This window comes from Narcine bancroftii, chromosome 1 (genome assembly GCF_036971445.1).
Source record: "Narcine bancroftii isolate sNarBan1 chromosome 1, sNarBan1.hap1, whole genome shotgun sequence".
NCBI classification, from domain to species: domain Eukaryota; kingdom Metazoa; phylum Chordata; class Chondrichthyes; order Torpediniformes; family Narcinidae; genus Narcine; species Narcine bancroftii.
This window is the reverse complement of record NC_091469.1, coordinates 190,872,972-190,885,307: the sequence shown is the minus strand read 5'-3', so window position 1 is coordinate 190,885,307 and position 12,336 is coordinate 190,872,972. Positions and strand designations below refer to the sequence as shown.

General features: G+C 38.7%; 1 protein-coding gene across 6 annotated transcripts in view; it reads left to right on the top strand.

Annotated features, from left to right (window-relative positions):
• Positions 1-12,013, top strand: part of golga2 (golgin A2) — a 115,365-nt gene extending 103,352 nt beyond the window's left edge. For 5 of the 6 annotated variants that reach the window (XM_069885617.1, XM_069885627.1, XM_069885602.1 and 2 more), the window contains 5 exons: positions 3,230-3,312; positions 3,495-3,597; positions 4,578-4,684; positions 6,122-6,293; positions 8,688-12,013. In XM_069885617.1, coding sequence (XP_069741718.1) covers positions 3,230-3,312; positions 3,495-3,597; positions 4,578-4,684; positions 6,122-6,293; positions 8,688-8,941 — 719 coding nt within the window. In that variant the 3' untranslated portion in view covers positions 8,942-12,013. The remainder of the gene's footprint in view (positions 1-3,229; positions 3,313-3,494; positions 3,598-4,577; positions 4,685-6,121; positions 6,294-8,687) is intronic. The other variant, XM_069885636.1, reaches the window with a different exon arrangement.
• The last annotated feature ends 323 nt before the right edge of the window (positions 12,014-12,336 follow it).

Here is a 12,336-nt window from a genome sequence, read left to right as displayed (position 1 = left end):
TAAGCCCTGACAGTATACGGATTTGTACTGTAAAGGAGTGGGGGGGGGGGTGTGAGGGGGATGGGGAAGGAGCTGTTTTGTTTTATAAGAAAAAAATTACGCACGCACGCACGCACGCACGCACGCACGCACGCACAGAAAATGGAAAATTTTGATGTGTATATTTGCGGGGAAAAAATTATTCAAAAACAACATCAAATTCCTGGGTGTCAACATCTTTGAAGTTCTGTCCTGGAGTCTCCATATTGATGCAATCACAAAGCAGGCTCACCAGCGGCTACTATAGTTTGAGGAGATTCAGTATGTTGCCGAAGACTCTTGAAAACTTCTACAGGTGTACCGTGGAGAGTATACTGGCTGGTTACATCACTGCCTGGTACAGGACAGGAAAAAACTCCAGAGGGTTGTTAACTCAGCCTGCAACATCATGGGCACCAGTCTTCACTCCATGGAGGACATCTACAAGAGGTGGTGTTTTAAGAAAGCAGCTTCTATCCTGAAGGACCCCACCTCCCAGGCCATACCCTCTTCACTGCTACCATTGGGTGGAAAAAGGTACAGGAGCCTGAAGACAAGCACTCAGCAGATCAAGGACAGATTCTTTCCCTTTGCCATCAGATTCCTGAATGAACAATGAACTGCAGACACTGCCTGACTTTGACTTTTTCTTGCACTTTTTAAAAAATGTATTTTGTAAGGTGGTTTACATAAATGTTTGGACTATGATTGTCATTTAAGATGTGTAGATGGAGGTGAGTGGGTTGGATGGATATTGGCAGAGAGTGGGAGGATTGAGCTAGTAGAGTTGTCCTAGTGAACCGGTGCGGACTCGAAAGGCCAACGTGGCCTGTTTCCGCTCTGTAAATGGTTATATGGTCATGATGCTGCTGCAAAGCAATGAAGTTTGTGATCTGTTCATGTCAATAAATTCTGATAAAAGAGTCAACCTCAGATGATTTTCTCCAGAATGTTTTAGATGATTATTCATTAAAATGAGGGAAATTTGATTAATATTAAATATAAACTTGGAAGGTAACTAATGTAATGAATATCAGCATCACAAATGAGTCTCTCACAACTGGAGCAGTTGCAGCATCAGTGAAAATATTTGCAGTTTTCAATCGCCCTGCTATAGCTCTGTGCAATTTGAAGGTCGCACAATACTGCAAATTCTGTCATAATTCTCTGATTTTCACTCCTCATGTATGCACATAATTGGGATTATAGGCATGCAAACATAGTTATATTTCACAACTCTCACAATGGTAGCAGCATAATTCTACCCACGCCAAACCAAAATATCTGTCTTGTGCCCTGGCAATCACTGCAATTAATTAGTTTAATGTGTGTAAAATAAATAAACAGATTGTTTTGCTAAATTGTTTTCCTCCACATTATTTTCCATTTCACAATTCCCTTCTCTTTCTCCACTGTCCACATTTGACTGCATAATTTATACCATTTTCCATGTGCACCACCTCTCTGACCTATTTCTTCCACACTGTCCAAACACAGTATTTGGCCATTTGTCTTTAGTTTCCTGGGGCAGTTTCTCCCTAGTTTTAATGCCTCCTGAAACTATTGATGCCATCACATTATGGGAAAGAAATCCTGTTCATACAAAACTAGAGTTTAGAAATTGCTGCCAACTGTAAATTTGAAATTTTCACTCATTTGTGGGAGCAAAGGTGGTGGAGGTGAGGTTAGAAAAATGTAGGCTCCATTATTTAAAAGAAAACTATTTTTTTTTCCACCAGTGGATTTGCTGACATGCAATTAAATCAGCTCAATTCCACAACTTTATTGCAAATGATGTTATACATTTTGAATGCATACTTGAAATCATCATTTTCTATTCTTAAGATGGGAAATAACCATATACCAATTACAGTACGGAAACAGGCCATCTCAGCCCTTCTTGTCCGCACCAATTTAACTCCACTATTCCCACCAACCTCTCTCTGTCCGTATCCCTCTAATCCCCTCACATCCATGCACTTATCCAACCTTCTCTTAAATGACAAAATTGACCCTGCTGCAACCACCTCTTCAGGAAGCTCATTCTATTCAGCCACCACCCTAAGTGAAGAAGCTTCCTCTCATAAATTTTTCCCCCTAACCCTTAACTTATGGCCCCTCGTTCCAATCTCATCTACCCTCAAGGAGAAGAGCCTATTCACATTTATTGTCTATTCCCCTCATAATTTTAAATTCCTCTATCAAATTCCCCCTTATCCTCCTATGCTCCAATGAATAATGACCCAGTCTACGCAACCTTTCCTTGTATTTTCGATACTGCAATCCAGGCAACCTTTCAGTAAATCTTCTCTGCACCCTCTCTACCTTATTGATATCCTTCCTATAATTTGGGGACCAGTGCACAAAGTATTCCAAATTTGGCCTCACCAATGCCTTAAATAGTCTCAACATCACCTCCCAGCTCCTATGTTCTATGCTTTATAAAAGCCAGCATACCAAAAGCCTTCTTCACCACCCTATCTACATGAGAATCCACTTTCAAAGAATGATTAACTGTTATTCCAAGATCCCTCTGTTCCTCTGCATTCCTCAATGCCCTCCCCTTCACCACATATGTCCTATTTTGGTTATTCTTCCCAAAATGAAGCACTTCACACTTATCTACATTAAACTCAGTCTGCCACCTTTCAGCCCACTCTTCTAAGCAATCCAAATCCTTCTACAGTCCCCGAAAACCATCCTGACTATCCACAACTCCCCTTATTTTTGTATTGTCAGCATATTTACTAACCCAATTTACCACTCCATCATCCAAATCATTAATGTAAATGATGAGCAACAAGGGACCCAACACTGATCCCTGAGGCACAATTCTCGTCACTGGCCTCCATCCTGACAGACAGTTATCCACCATGGCTCTCTGGTGCCTATCTTCTAGCCACCTTTGAACCCATCTGACTATCTCAACAAATACGCTGATTGATTTTAATAGGTCTTTCTGGATTGTCAAATGAGTTTTGTGCTATGAAACTAGATCTGTGATCCTGCTCCCAGAGTTCAAAGGGGGACTGGATAAGTACTTGAAAAGAAAGAGATGAGAGTATGGAGTCAATGTGGATGCAGAGGGTTGAGTAGGCTCTTTCTGTGCTGCAATCTTTCAGTTATTCTGAAAAGATTTTGGTGAAACTAGGATTTACTTCACATCTTTCTCCCTATAAGGTTTGAAATTATATTTTACTTATCTTTTCAGGAGCTACGGAAGCAGTGGGTAATGCTGACACAGTGCCAGCAGAGGTACACGAGGCTTTGAAAGCTGCAATGGACCAACTGCAGGTTATTTCCCTTTTTTTTAATCATTCTGGACCTGCCTATATCTGTTTTTTAGGAAACATATAGGATTGTAAATGCTGAAAACTGGACCAAAAAGCAAACTGCTCAACAATCTGTAAAGTTCTGTGGACCACTTGTTTTGATTTGAAAACAGTGTTAAAGCTGCTTCATTTTCATTTCAATAGGTTCGATTCACAACCCTGATGCAGGAGAAGGTAGATCTAAAGGAACGAGTGGAGGAGCTGGAGCATCGCTGTGTGCAGTTGTCTGGGGAAACCGATACTATAGGTATCCAACTGGAGAGAGATTTTTAAAATACTCCCTGTCTCTGCATTGCATATTGTGCATTACTCTTCTTGGTCAATAAGGGGTATTGCTATTGAAATTATTCTTTTTCTTTGATTTAACAAACAAATAAATGGGAAGTATCCATTGGAGTGATCACTGTAATGGTTAAAAGGATCTGAATGTATTCCCTAAATTCCAGAAATTTTTGGTAAATATGGGGTTTACTTGCATATTGTTGATGTAAGTTTTCAAATTATTTTCATTGCCTTTTAATTAATAACAGGCAGTGTGTGAAGTAGTTAATTGATTGTATGCAATTGCTATGTTGCAATTCATCATTTTTATAATGTCATGTGCTTTCATTTGAGTAGAGAAGATCAGAAGAGGGTTCATGTTTTACTTACATATCAAGGTCCTATCTTGTACATTTGTTTATCTCATTTCAATGTACCTCACCTCCCACCGCATAGACCCTTACATAATCCATCTCTCAATTGTGTGTATTCTCTCCATGCAACTATTTGCTTCCCATGTGCTCATTTTCAGGCCTATTATGCAACATGTAGTTCATTTCTCTCACTTTCTCCTCCACACCAACCCCCCCGCCCCCCCAATGCCCGACACCCATTGGGCACCATTGAGTCATAATATCCAATAGCATGAAAGATTTGCTGTTATCTTAATAGGGTTCAACAACATTGCATTTAATATGATCCAGATCATTCATACATACAAGATTGCAGATTTTTAGAAAAATAGCACAGAAAGTGGTTATTCAACCATATACTTGTGACACCTCCAATAAAAGCTATCATATTAACCCCACTCCTTTGCCCTCTCCCAAAAAGTCTGAACATTTTTACATCACTATTTTCCTTCCTTCACTTAAACGTTTTGGAAATAGTTGCTAATGTGTATAGAGTTTAATTCCTGCAGAGCAAATTAGATTCTGACTTTTGTGTTTTTTTTTGTCCTTTTAGGAGAATATATTGCACTTTACCAGAGTCAGAGAGCCATTCTTAAACAGAAGCACACAGAAAAAGAAGAGTACATCAGTCGACTGGCTCAGGATAAGGAAGAAATGAAGGTGCCTCTATATTCTGAAATGATAAATGCATGTTGTCATTTTTATGTTCATTCTGTTAATGCATGATACTTAATTCTGTCAGTGATTTTTGAATACAGTTGTTCTCTTGAGTTCCATTAACCACGGTGCAACTGATTGCTTTAAAATTTTTGACTCAGTAACAAATCCCAGGCTGAAGAGGTGGATGGAAATATTGAGCACAGTACCGGTATTTTCAAAGTTCCAGGTTAATGTCATTATGCCTCACTAATAGGTACCATGTGGAATAACTTGGCTCACTGAGTTATGTTTGAAGTGAACTAGTGTCTGTAAATCTACATTTCAATTAGTAATCTGGTTGCAATCTCAATCATGTGGCAGTTTGTAACAAGAAGCACAAATTTTATTAGGTTGGAGATAAAACAAGCTAATACTGCACCATTTGAAGTTCAGAAATACCAAATTATTTAAAAGCTAATTTCAAACTGTTGTAAAGTCTGTGTTAGGCCTTCTTCTTCTTTTCTTCTTTGGCTTGGCTTCGCAGACGAAGATTAATGGAGGGGTAATGTCCACGTCAGCTGCAGGCTCGTTTGTGGCTGACAAGTCCGATGCGGGACAGGCAGACACGGTTGCAGCGTTTGCAAGGGAAAATTGGTTGGTTGGGGTTGGGTGTTGGGTTTTTCCTCCTTTGTCTTTTGTCAGTGAGGTGGGCTCTGCACCACACAGATTATACTTCAGCAGCCCTTTGTAACAAATGGCCCATTATGCAATGCTTTTGTTCACTTTTCACAGGTCTTTTGTCCATGTTATTTTTTTCAGTGCTTTGATTCATAGGAAACTTTAACATTTTTAAAAAAAAATTTTTGACATGCAGCATGGTAACAGGCCATTTTGGCCCACAAATCCTTGCTGTCCAATTTACACCCAATTAATCTACACCCCTGGTACACTTCAAATGGTGGGAGGAAACAAAGCCGCCAGGGAAAACTCACGCAGACACATGGAGAACATACAAACTCTTTGCAGACAGTGTGGGATTCAAACCCCAGTCCCGATTGCTGGAAATAAATCAAGAGTTTAAAAGTTTTGATGTAATAGTGTACATTTAGTAGTTTTATTGCATAACTTTTAAATTAGTTCTTAAGTTGTACCTATTTGCGTGGACAGTGTTGGCCAAAGAAGCTTCTAAGTTTAAAGTTCTCAATGATTCGGTCATATTTTAAAATCTAACGTTAAAGCTATTCTCGAATAGTTTTACTAAGTTGGTTCAATTGAGAGTTGTTACATTTATAAGGAATGTTTTAAAATAAGTTCAGGCCCCAGAAGGTGCATTAGAGCCATTTTCCTTGCAACCTAACTGGATTTGTTACCTCTCTGAATTGATTCTTGTACAAAAATCATTGGAAAGTAAATTCTTGTGATTTGTGTAGTTTTGAAATTAAGCTGTTGTTTTTACAGATGAAGTTGGCAGAATTGCAACAGCTGGTGTTGAGGTTGGTGGGAGAAAGGAACGAATGGTACAGTAAATATGTCAGTTCCACAAAACTGTCAACGCACTCATTGGCAGATGAAGCACCCCATCAGGATTTAATGGCTGAAGAATTGGAGTTAACTTCCACTTGCACAGAAGGTCTGTAATGGCTTGACTGTAGAATTCCTAGAAATTTGTCAGGGCAATATCTACAGAGTTGCACAGGCAAAATATCTCATTAACAAGTTCTCTTTTGGGCTTTTGATTTGGTTATTGCCCTAAAGATGTACATTTTGGTGTGAGAAATGAAAGTACCCTAAAGCTACCTAGTTTGCCCATATGACATTAGTAGTGATATGACAGCTATAAGTTGTTTCGGGTAAGATTCTCAGCCACATTGTTCTGAATTACAGCTGGTGTTCTCTCACAGAACATATTTTTATCACCTCAAATGTTCAATAAAATATCAGTTACAAGCTCTATGGTTTCTCTACCACACAACATTTGAGTTGACTTAACCAAACTGGGATTCTAGCCATTCTGCAACTTCAGTAGGTGCATTCTCAAAATGGAAAGGCCAGAAATTTTCTTCAGATCAGAAATTATAGGAAAAAAACCCCAGAGGAATGTCAGATAAATGAGATGGCATTCATGACATGAGGTTGATAAGGAGGTGTCTGTGGAGCCACACGTCTTCTACAGGTCACACCATTGAGATCTGCGCAGTATCATCAGATACCGCTTTCCAGGTTTTTTTGCTCTCATGCTTATGAAATGTTTGGCATCACATTCTTTTTTGCTATTTGAACTGATCCTGGATTGGTGGAACAGTAAATGGGTGATAGGTTACCCAGATGAGTTCCAGGACTGGGGACACATGAGATCCACCCCTTAAGACTATTAAGCCCTAGAGTGGACACCGTTCTCATACTGCTGTGCTTTGGCCCTCTTTCTATGGCAAAGTAATATTACACAGTTCTCGTTATAAGAGGACATCCTTTGGGAGGTAAATCTTGAAACTCATTAAAATGTTCCCTCTCTGCCTCTTGATGGCCCTGTGCAGCAAGAAATTCTCTTCTATAATTAGAGTTCTGAAGTGTCTTATTAATGAGTTGGGGGAAATAATTGCAGTCCACAAGGTTCACTGTAATAAATTCTTATTTCGATTAGTTGCTCTTAACTTTCCCATAACTTTATGGATACAACAACATTAGTTAACGTGGACATTTAATGATTTTTGGTGTTTGATCTGTTTTGAAACTTCTATAATTGTGACTTGTCTTTCTGTACATTTGCGTCTTAGTCCCTTTGTAACTACATTTGTCCCTAACAATGAGTTAGATATTGCCATGGGCCCTTTACCTGAAATGACTGCTCAGTTTATTTTTCAGATTTGCTCTTGTAACTATGGCAAGGGTATTTCATAGTACTGTAGCTGTAAGGAAACACTATGTATTTTTGGACATTGCATAATAATCACAGTAATCATTTCTGTAGTACATACAATATATGTGCCCCAAAATGGTTAAGCTTCAATTAGCTCCAAATGTGGTAAAATCCCAGACGGGTCCCTAATTTTGTTACAAACTGCACATAATGAGCAGAAATAGATAATGAATTAGACAGTGTTTAATTTTAAAACACTAATTTTATTTCTTATTCTTAAACTATAGTTTAAACTATCCTTAACGCTAAATCTATCCTCAACTATGCACAGGTGTGTGTGTGTGTGTGTGTGTATGTGTGTGTGTGTGTCCGACCATTCCCAACACCTTTATAGTCAATCTAGTAAGCTTAGGCGTTGCTTCAACTTCCACTCCTTCTGATTCTGTGCTGAAGTGTAGGCCTTTGATATTACATTCCCAGGATTAATGTTAAACTGATGGGAAGACTGGACTTGTGGCTGCTACAGACTTACGAATACTCCTTGCATTGCCTTTGAAGAAATATCCATCCACATGAGCTGTAGTCGTGACACTCCTTCCTGGTCCTTTTGCAGTCAAGACTCGAACTGGGAAGTCTCCACAAAGCTTCTGGCACCGGTCTCTCCAAGTGACCCTCACTGTTGGTCACACACAAAATGAAGCACTTTGCTTCCCAAAAGACCCTCCTGGCACAGGTCAATCCACAGAAAAAGGCCCAGTCATTCACAGAGCATGCTTTGCTCTGAATTCCACAAAATGGCTGGCCACGAGCTGCTTCAAAAGGCTGTGTTCTTTCCAGCAAAATCACAATGTCTTTGTGAATGTATCGAATCTGGAAAAGATTGTGACAAGCCTTCCCTCAGTTCTTCCAATGTATCGAATTGTCACTGGGTTGAGACTTGTGTTGCAATGGTGCTTGTGTGAAATGTTAATTATGACCATTCAGTTCCTCCTGTCTATACCATCCCTTACGGTGTTAATCCCATTTTACTAAGACAGGAGCTTGTAATAGTAGGGGTGTGAATGTTTTTTTTGCAGATATTTATTTCTCTCAAAATGTGTAGAACCCTTGATTTGGAAAAATTGGATGGCATGAAAAGTTTGATTTGTTCCTTTTTTTCCACCCCAGAACTACAAGACATCAGCTTGGCAGATGAGATAGAATCTCCAGCAATTTCACAGAACACCCATCCATCCAGAACAGTCCCTGTTCCGAAAGGAAATTTGCTCTCCGAGGACCACACTACTAAACAGATTATGCAACTTCTTGAAGAAATCCAGAACCCACAGGCCAGACAAAGCTCATCCCTGAACTATTCCACCAGTATTCCCTTCTTTTACAGGCCAGATGAAAGTGGCGAAGTAAAAATTGTAATTGTCTAGAGATAATACTTGAGAACCGGGAATACATTTTGTTTTTATTTTTTGTGGGAGAGGTTTGTTCATTGGTGGTGATTTAAAACAAACGCTTCAAAAGGTGATAATCTGGTGGAATGCAAGAAATGAGACCAGAGGCCGTGGTTCTACAAAGAACAACATTTATCTCACACATTCTGTAATAATGGCACATTAGGCAGATTCCTATGGTTCTATACTGAGTTCATGAATTTCACTAAATAGTTGCTATGAAGCCCAACAGATATAATCATTTATATCACAAAATGTTAAAATCCTATTTCAGTAATTCCCCTCCCCTGCATCCTGCATCATTTTCCAAATTCTTATAACTCTCAAGCAAGTTTGGTGGGGTTGTCCTAATCAATCATTGTGACCTGTTTTGTGGACTAATTACGTAGTATTCTCTGGACTCTTTGGAACTTGGTGCATTTCTTGCTACAAGAGAAAGTGATGGGGAATTGTGAAAATGTAATAAACCTGAAATAGATCTGTTTGACCATTTTATATTACTGTGCTAGGAATTTAGGGGGGAAAAAAAAAACAGTTTATTTTTTTAAGCTGCTGGAAAAATAATGTACATTGGGGGATGCATTTTGTAAAGCTATCCCAATGGCTAGTAGGTAAAAGCATAGCCATATATGTGGAATTCATCCCATCCAGACCAAAGGCTTCCAGGTTTGATCTTGCTCTTGGCCAAGTTAGCTGATATTAGCTAAAGGGACTGCTAGAGATACTGCACATATCTATTTGCATCTTGTTAGGGAATGGGAAGAAGAGGGAGGGAAGAATAATCAGCCCGGATTGTTTCTTTGGATTGCTTCCCGAGCACGTGGTTCAAAGACAGCGACAGGCTTCATCTCAGGATTGAATAGTCTCTTTACACTCATAACCCCAGTTTCTTTCATGAAGAATGCATGCATCAATGATGATGTTCTGGACTGTTGTTATCATTCCTTGAACCACTGGAGAGAGAGAGAGGGAGGGAGAGATGGGTATTACTGGGGAAAATGAATGCATTTTTTTTAAAAGGCATTGAGTTGACTTAGAGATTGACTGTGCAACTTACATTCACACTGCAGTTTGAGACAAGCAGCTAAACTCAGTAATATGGCACAGTTGTTAAAGATGTGCCTGAGTGAACATTGAGTTGAGAATGTACAATATGTAATGTGCATTGATTATTTTCCTCCACACATATGAACACTAAATGCAGGCACTTACAGTGTGGAATTCAAAAACACCTTCACTTTGACAGGAGGAATGTGTTCACTTCAACTACGTCATGAGGCAATTGACAGATACCTCAACAGCCACTGCTGCTTGCAAACTGTGGCTTCTTTTGGAGCATGTGAAATATTTGCTGCTATCCTTTTATTTTACTGCAAACCCATCTCTTAACTTGCCAACAGTCAGTTCTCTTCCAGGTTGACTGAATTCAGCCTCATCTGTGATGAAAATATTATCCTGCAGTTTTTTTTATTGTTCTGGTTTTAATGAGGTGTAGGCTAGTGAATGAAATTTAAATGAGGGGAAAATACTGAACAGACTCTAAGGCTCAGTGATAGCTGTGTGATAGCTTTTACATATAACTGAAATGTAATGTGCCCCACCAACAAATCAATAAAACAGGCAATTCTGCCAACTCCTGAGCAGCTGGGAGTTCAGATTTTGATGCCAGATATACATGAGGGGAAAAAAATTCCCACTGTCCCACAGTTGCTTTAATTCAATATTTTAATAATTTACTGGTACTTGAGTAATTGAATTTCACCCAATCACCTAAGTATGAGGAGAATAGAAGCATTTTGATTGTGGTGATAATTGGTAAGACAGTTATCTGTATGTGAACAGTGTGTGACGAAGTGGTTGGTTTTCCTACACGTGGATAGATGTAAAGTGAGAGTGGTTGCCTGTGAATGAATAGATTGTTATGTTGTGCCATGATTAGTTACCTTTGCATAGGCATATGGTTAAGATCTATACATGCATTTGGTTCTTTGTTTCTGGAAAAGTTAAAGATTACTGAAGGATCTGTAAGAGAAATTTGTTTTATTGTATTTGGAAAATGATTTGGCTAAACCTGGGGATTTGAGGTGGGTAAACCGGGAAAAGAGATTGTGTGCCAATTTATATCCATGGTTTAAAAGTTGCTTTGAAAATATTGTCTTTTCAAAGTATTCCAGTAGACTGAGACAGTGGTGGCCTTTTGGATGGCACCACCTCATTGGCAGTCCTTGCCTTAAAATACCATGAACAATTCTGGAGTTGCTTTGTGTTGATCTACAAGCTATGTGGAGTTTCTGGTTCATGTGAAAATGGAACCCTGAACCAGTGATAGATGCATGAGCTCTTCTATGTACATTGGGTTCAGTTCAGAGCAGTTAAACTTTGAGAGCCTCGAGAATTAGGAATACTTTAATGAAACCACTTTAAGGTTTTCCTTAAGTCATCCTTCATCTTTCCAGCTGATTTATTTGTTATTATCATTTTGCAAAGGTGAGTCTCCATTTCTTTTTAATGAAATCATCCACTGGAGCATAAACATCAGATTAATAGTGGTGGGTGATTATTTTATTGGTCTGTATTGCCAGTGGAGGTTGACGAAGGTTGCTTTTCGTTTACTGTTGCAAAGTAAAGGGGGTGGGGAAGGGAATGAAACCAAAAGGTTACATGACTCGACTTGTTTCCGGAACACAGTTGTGTTCAGAGTTGCCATACTGTATAAATGAATAAAAAATAAAGATTGATATAAAGCCTTGCATTCAAAGGTCCAAGTAATTCTGTAAATAATGTAAGTGTAACATTTTTGTAAATTCATTGTGAAGAGATAGGCAACAATTTAAGTTGTTGCTCATGATGTTATATCCATAACTTGAATCTAATTGAAAGGAAGTGGGGGAAATGATTTCAGTATATTGTGGTATTTATTTGGGGATGAAGAATACATTTTAAAGAATGAGAAGAGAAACATAGAAAAAAAATTGTCTGCATAATAATACTGATGTGATCCTGTTAGACTTTCTTGTATAAATAAATTGATTCAATAAATTGCACTCACTTCATTGTCCTGTCACATTTTGTTCAGATTTGGTATCCTGTGTGTGCTGCACTAAATTCAGTTTAATACAGCATAATAATTTGTGTGCAGATAAATGTTTAGGCTTCCTTCAGTGTAACTTGCAATCAATTGAAGTTGAGTTTCCGATATGATCTCCTGACTGAATTATTATCTGACATCAGCTGAGCACTATTGAGGATGCTCCAATTAAGCATTACTTCTGATTGCTTTGTGGCATAAATGAGAAATAACCTCATGATAGCTGTTAGGACTGTATGTTGTGTTGAAAAGGGGGTGAAACTGAAAAGGAGAGACTTTTTGA